This window comes from Drosophila eugracilis, unplaced genomic scaffold (assembly GCF_018153835.1).
Source record: "Drosophila eugracilis isolate 14026-0451.02 unplaced genomic scaffold, ASM1815383v1 contig_90, whole genome shotgun sequence".
Lineage (NCBI taxonomy): Eukaryota > Metazoa > Arthropoda > Insecta > Diptera > Drosophilidae > Drosophila > Drosophila eugracilis.
The window spans coordinates 10,754,118-10,760,690 of record NW_024573812.1 but is presented as its reverse complement, the minus strand read 5'-3'; the positions used below and the strand labels follow the sequence as shown (position 1 = coordinate 10,760,690).

At 43.5% G+C, this 6,573-nt stretch overlaps 1 protein-coding gene across 1 annotated transcript; it reads left to right on the top strand.

Annotated features, from left to right (window-relative positions):
• On the top strand, window positions 1-1,652 carry LOC108111913 (E3 ubiquitin-protein ligase RNF125). Its single transcript, XM_017221552.2, has one exon. It carries the CDS (start codon window positions 921-923, stop codon window positions 1,290-1,292), a length of 372 nt encoding a protein of 123 aa, XP_017077041.2. The 5' UTR covers window positions 1-920; the 3' UTR covers window positions 1,293-1,652.
• Window positions 1,653-6,573: the final 4,921 nt, after the last annotated feature.

Here is a 6,573-nt window from a genome sequence, read left to right as displayed (position 1 = left end):
CAATTTGCCGAGGAAAACTTTTGCCCACCGAACAATAAACAATCAAGTTGGCTTCAATGGCGACGACTGGCAACTTTTTAATCAAGTTGATGCAAAGGATGCAAATGCAGGATACCAGGATACCAGGATAGCTGGATAGCTGGATAGCAGTTTGGTTTATATGGCCACCTAATTGGCCGGCGTTAATAATATGTGCTTGTTACCGACTGTTAAATTGCAGAGCAGCTGACGCCAGTGATTCAATTTGTCAGCTGCTTGTTGTTGGACGTCCTGCGAAGGATGGGCAGCGTTGCCGCACTACCCTCGAATGATGTGACTTTTAGTGCCGAGCTTAATTAAAAACCCTGTTGGTGTAATCGCCGGCGTCTTGTCGCTGCTCGCTTCTCCTTGTAGCTAGCAAGTAGTAGTTGCAAAGTTCGATTTTTGTCGTCTGAGTTTGAGTCTGAGTCTGCGTCTGCGGTCGTTTGCCCCAAAGTGCAAAGCGTTGTCCTGTGGAAAAATCCAGCCAAAAGGATGAGCTGAGCCACGCGACACATGGCTTCCATCTCGACCCCCAACCACTCCCATTCCCGCCCAGACCTGCTCCTAATTGAGTTGTACAAGACGACTACTAATTGCATTCGATGCCTGCCGCTCGGCGTTGATATAATTAAATTTTATTGGCCACGATGGTGGAGCTTAAGGTGTTTTTCCGGTCAGATTTATCGCCGTGGATTTTAATTAAAATTTAATCGCGGTGGCGCCCCACTCCGCTTTACCTGTCAAGTTAACTTTTTTTGGCAAGGGAAGCTAAACAAATTTTTAGTTTAACATAAAATACAGCAATAAAACATCAGAAAAACATAAAATACAGAAACACTTTTACACGCCAAACGCAACGTTTACATGCGAAGACTAGAAAACAAAGAAAAACAAACAGAATGGTACAGCAGATCCTCCTTGCAGAGAACAGAGAGCCGAATAGCGACTCCTCCAAGGAGGTCCCAACGTCTTACAAACCAGATGAAGATGGGCAGCCGGATCTGTGCGCTTTCTGCCTGGACCACATCCAGGAGCCGGAGAAGCTGCACTGCAACCATTCCTTCTGCAAATCTTGTTTAGAGTTGTACAGAGAAGCCCGCAGCTGGGTGGCCAACCGCTGTCCCATCTGCCGACGCAGTCTGGACGGGAATGCTTCCAAGCAGTTAAACTCGTGTGATCTCTTCCAGGACTGGCGTCTTTTCAGTTTCATGATGGTTCTGCTGACGCTGCTCAGCGTGGGCCCGTTTTATTTGCTGCTCCTCTACTGGTGAACTTCTTGGCCGCCGGGGGCAGCATCTTACTTGGTTTCCCAAAAAAATCTGTATATTTGTACTTAGATAGACGCACGAGAGAGATATATGCAAACTTGTCAGTGGATTTTAATTAAACCTTGAAAGCCATAAAATGCCAGTGGAATGTGGAAGTGCTTTGTTCTGGCTTTTGTCCTTTGTCCCTTTGACCGCCACCTTAATGAGTTTTTAGCCAGCGAGATAGATAAGGGTTTTCTTAGAAGGCCGCTTGAATGGAAAAGTCAAGTTGCTGGTAGCAGAACTGCACATACGCCCCATGGTCCCCCCAAAATGCTTCCCATTGTGGCCGCGTTTTAATTCAATTTTATGCGCCAATAAACTGCTTTCGGATGCTGGCATAAAAAAGTGTTGCCACGCATGCATTTTTCAGCGAAAACCAAATAAATCTAAGCTGAGTCAGCCCTTTTGATATATATACTCGTATATATATAATACCAATATCCACAAATAACCATATTCTGGATAGGCTTTATGTTTATTTTTCCGGTGTAAATCAAATTGCAGTTCGCCAAAAAAGTGTTTCATTTTATACAAATATTTTGCCACTTTAAAATGACCAACAAGTAAATATTGGAAAATGAGAATATTATATGATGATTGGCCAACAGATGGATCAGTTGATACCCTGTGTGGCAGGCAGTCTGTCAGTTAAGATTTTAGATGAAGTTAGCTTCTAATGAGTGTTGTTGGAATAAAGACTGAGGAACCGCCCATAGTTCCTGGCATATTTTAAGGCTCAAAAAGTTAAGTTAATAGTTTTCTTATTATAAAATTATCTTATCTCCTTATTAATATTATTATTATTATTATCAATGAATGTTCTTTTGATAGATTTTTAAGCTAGTTTTTATTTGAATTTATGAAATTCGTTATCCCTTTTAATTTACTTAACGAATGGCTTACATAAATTTGTTTCCTTTAAACCAATAAACATTTTGGTTACCAAAGTTCTATTGCCTTGTCTACAGGGTACAAAAGCCATTTAAATAGTGTTGTCTTGCAACTGGCGGAGTTGTTGCATTCATTGTTTCGGATTTGGGCCATGTTTGCGCCGCAGCTTGTTCGTTTGCCAATAATAGCTCACACATGCCACAATCCACGGGCAAACAAATATGGCCGATGCTATTTCGATATGCCTTTTTCGGCCATTTTGATTGCTAGCCAGCAGCTGTGGCCACTCGCATATCGGCCGTCATGGAAAACGCTCCGGAATTTCGATCGACTGTATAAATATATAGCGATGTAAACTATTATTCCGCTGGAGATATGGATAGTGTAGAGACGGAATGGAACTGGAGACTGACCTAATCCGAAGTCGGTGGAGCCCGGCTTTGGGCATCGAGTTCCATTCACCGCTCGCTGTCACATCCGTTCGCACAGGATATGAAAAGGATGCTGCAGCTCTTCAGTTTTCCAGCCACTATTTTTTCCGCTATGTGTCCGATTTGTGGGCCAATCCCCACTCGATTTTACGCTCTTTTTTTGCGCTTTTTCCACGGCGTTGTTTGGCGTTTGTCAGCTGGCAGGCAAATTGAAATGTTTGCCCCTGGCATTGGTTTTCCACCATCCAAAAAGCCCAAACCCACACTAAAACCTCTTTTCTCTTTGGCTGTTTGTTTGTTGATCTCTGACACTAGGCTGTAATTGAAAGTTTTGTGTGGACATTTGAGGAGACAAAGCCAATCGATAATAGTAGAAGGGCTAGGGCTAGGGGATCCAGAAAACTGGTTCAGCGGAGCCAATCCAAATTGAATTTCGACTCGTGCCGAATAGGGCGGGCAATTTGCTTTATATTCTCAATTAGTTTGGACGTGGACGTGGGCGGGCTTAATTAATTTTTACATGTCCCGTCGTGACCTCCATCCAACCAACCCATGGCAAAACTCCGCCCGCTCGCCACCTGTCCTCATTTGTAACGCCCATTTTCGTTTTGGCTGGCGCAAGCGGCTTTATCGCCTCGTCCGTGTCGCGACCACAATTTCATCGATAGCAAACACAGACGGTGGCTGGGTGGGCAGCTTTTCCAACCGCTTTTCCGACCCATTTTACTCCCAAGCCAACCCAACGCTGGCTCATTGCCAATGCATTGTGCGCCGATTATTTTGCCGTTTATTTCGCTCTCGCCCGGCGATTTTCGTTATTTTTCCTCTTGTTTTTTGTTTTTTGTTTTTTGTCTTTTGGCTGACTCTGTTTTCCGTTGCCTGGGCTTTCATATTAAATTTTTGTCACTCTGCCATGTCTATCTTCGGCTTCGGTGCGCTCCAAATTGGCTGCTTTTCAACAAAGATGCAACATCTGTTGCCATGAGGCAATAGCTCCAGCTCCAGCTTCAGCTTCATGCTCCATGCTCCTGCTCCTGCTCCTGCTCCAGATCCAGCCGCAACTACTCCTCGTATCGCTTTGCATATCCTTTTTGGCTCGGGTGCAAATTGCAGTGTTGGCCCGGCAAAAGGAGCTCATGTCCCGATGTTTCTCCGGCTGTTTCTCTCGCCGCAGAAACCCAAAATCCTATTCATTATGTCACCGAGAGGATGAGAGGGAAGATTGGTAGGATGCAATGGGGATCTGGGATTGCCATTTGCATGTCCTGTTTCGTTTCATTAAATGCTTGCCTTGCCGCATGCAATTACCAATTTATTTTGCCGGAGAGTGCACTTCTGGCTTGCCTCGTCGTTTTTATGGTTCACCCTCGGATAAGGAATGGCCCCCAAGTTTAGCGAGTGCTCATATGTTTAAATTGTGCCAAATTAGCTTGGTTTTTATTCTCATTTCTGGGTTCGCCGCTTTTTGTTCACTCAAATTTGTGCAGTGTATAAATCCACATAGCCGGGTTTTCGTAGTAGTTTTTCCTTTGAATGATGTAAGGAGTGTGGGCTAACATGACTTTGTGTGCTTGGTTTTCTTTTAGGGTGCTTTAAGATGTGACTTTTAACTCGCTTGACATTAAGTTTAATGTAAAAAAAACATATTTAAAACACATTTACAATACTATTTGGTATCATTGGTAAAGGACACTCTTTATAGTTATCATAGAAGCTAAATTTGTGAAAATGTACCTAAATGCTATCCCTTGGGTTGACTTCTTAAACCCAGCATTTCCAATCTGAGTTAAGTGCATCGTAAACCCAGTGAATTTGCTAATTTTATGGATCTTAATCTTCATTACCTCAACTTTGCTGCACATTTGTGTATAATGATTTCTGCCCTTTACCACCGCCGCCGACTGTAATGATATAATTAATTAGTCGCCCTGGACCCCAGATGCTGCATTTGTTTTTGCCAGCTGCATGCACACGAACCTTGCTGGTCTTGCTGTGCCACGGGGGTTACCTCAGCATATCCGCAGCATGTCCTGACGACTGGCGGCCCCGTCCAACGGAATCTAGCATACGAGTACAGAAACGAGAAATCCTGAAATCCGGAATCCCTGGAGCCGTGCCGTGCATTGTTTGCTCTGATTGCCGGCGTGGCAGAAACTGAAACCGAGGCAACGACCTCTGGCTGGTTGTCAAAGATTAAGGAAACCGAGCTAAGCGGACAAACAAACACGCACTCGAGGGCATTTGGCAGGACCTGGTAGATGGTAGATGCTAGGGATGGTCAGGATGCACACGGCAATGGCTGCATTTAGTGAGCAATAAATTCCCTTTTAATTTACTAAATGTGTTTGTGACTGTCCAGAGCCCATGTCCTAAGACCACTGGTGTCCTGTGTGCCCCAGTGTGTCCTGCGCTGTCCAGGTTCCAATATCCTGCGCGTGAAGCGGACAAATGGCTGCGGAAGACGGATGATGCAATTGTCTGGGTTGACTCTTAATTGCTTCGGCTCCTTTCCACTCGTAGTTCGAAGTTTTTTGGCTTCGAATTATGCAAATTCCAAATGTTTGCAGCCAGGCAATTGAATTTGCAGATCCTGTTGAGCGCTTGGCCTGGTGGCTGCTTGGCTGCTTGGCCGGTTGGCCTGTTGGCCGAAACCGATGATGATTTTGTGGCCATAATGATTTGTTGCTGTGGTTGTTTGCTAGTCGTCTGCTTGATTGACCGCACAATTTCCTATCATTAGGGTCGGACATATGCTGCTGATGCTCCTCCAGTTGAATCTGCTCGGAAATCCAGGCAGCTGGATCGGGAATCCTTTGGCCTCCTGGCTCAGCTTGAAACGAGGCGTATTGTGTATTTATGAAAGCATTTAAAATGCATGCACGGAGCCCAGGCCATCCTCGCTGTCATAATTTCACATTAACCTACTTCCAAAAAATGAGCAGCATTTCCCACCCAACTCCCCTGATCTTCAACTCCATCCCTTTATCCTGCTCATTAGCTGGCAGCCAGGATTCTGGCGTTTAATTATGTCACACCCCGGTCACATCCTGTATGATGACATGTGTGTGTGTAAGTGTGTGTGTGTGAGTTGTCAACGTGGAATTCATCAAACATGCAGCGGAATGGCTCCCTGGTCAACTGGCCGTGTCTCTTTTTCTCTCTCCCTCGGCAGCTTTGTCCCTGTCCCTCTGGGCAGGACATCAAAACTGGCGGTCATAAACTCTCCAATTAGATTTCTGTGTGTGTGTGGGTTGCCAATCAATTTTTAATGAGTTTGAAATTGTTTGGCCAACCAACAATAGCTAATGTTGGCTTAAAAAGTTTTTATGATATGCACGAGTTTTCCGTGAGCTCGCCCCTGTGAGTTTAAGAATCTGCTTTATTTTTATTCTAACATTTTAGTTAAGTTATTTTATAAAGCAATTGTAAGTTTCATTAAATTAATATTTAACTTGTTCTCTTAGCAATGAGACTTACAATATATTTGGATCTCTTCCGAAAATATCTTTTTAGTAAGCTAACAACTCTATCATTGCATTTAGTTAGTTTACAAGATTATGGTTGTTTTAAAAGATAAAACAAAGCATTCTTAGTTTACTTAAACCACTTTTGTTACCTAATTTTCAAAATTGGAAGTAATACCCTTGAAAATCTGAAGTATTTCAGATTAGCTTGCAGCAAACATAACCTTTTATGGTGAAAAATCTTATTAGAAAACGAGAGAAGCGAAGATATTTTTCTACTTTATTTATCTATCAGATACATTTAAGCCCTCACATTGCGAACTAACTTTAAACTGTGATTCAATTAACATGGGAAAGACTTCGACTCCATGGTAGACTTAATTGCCTCACTGACTTATATAAGATACAGAAAGACTCATGGAGAGTGGTGAAAAAGGGGAGGAAACCCAAGATAGG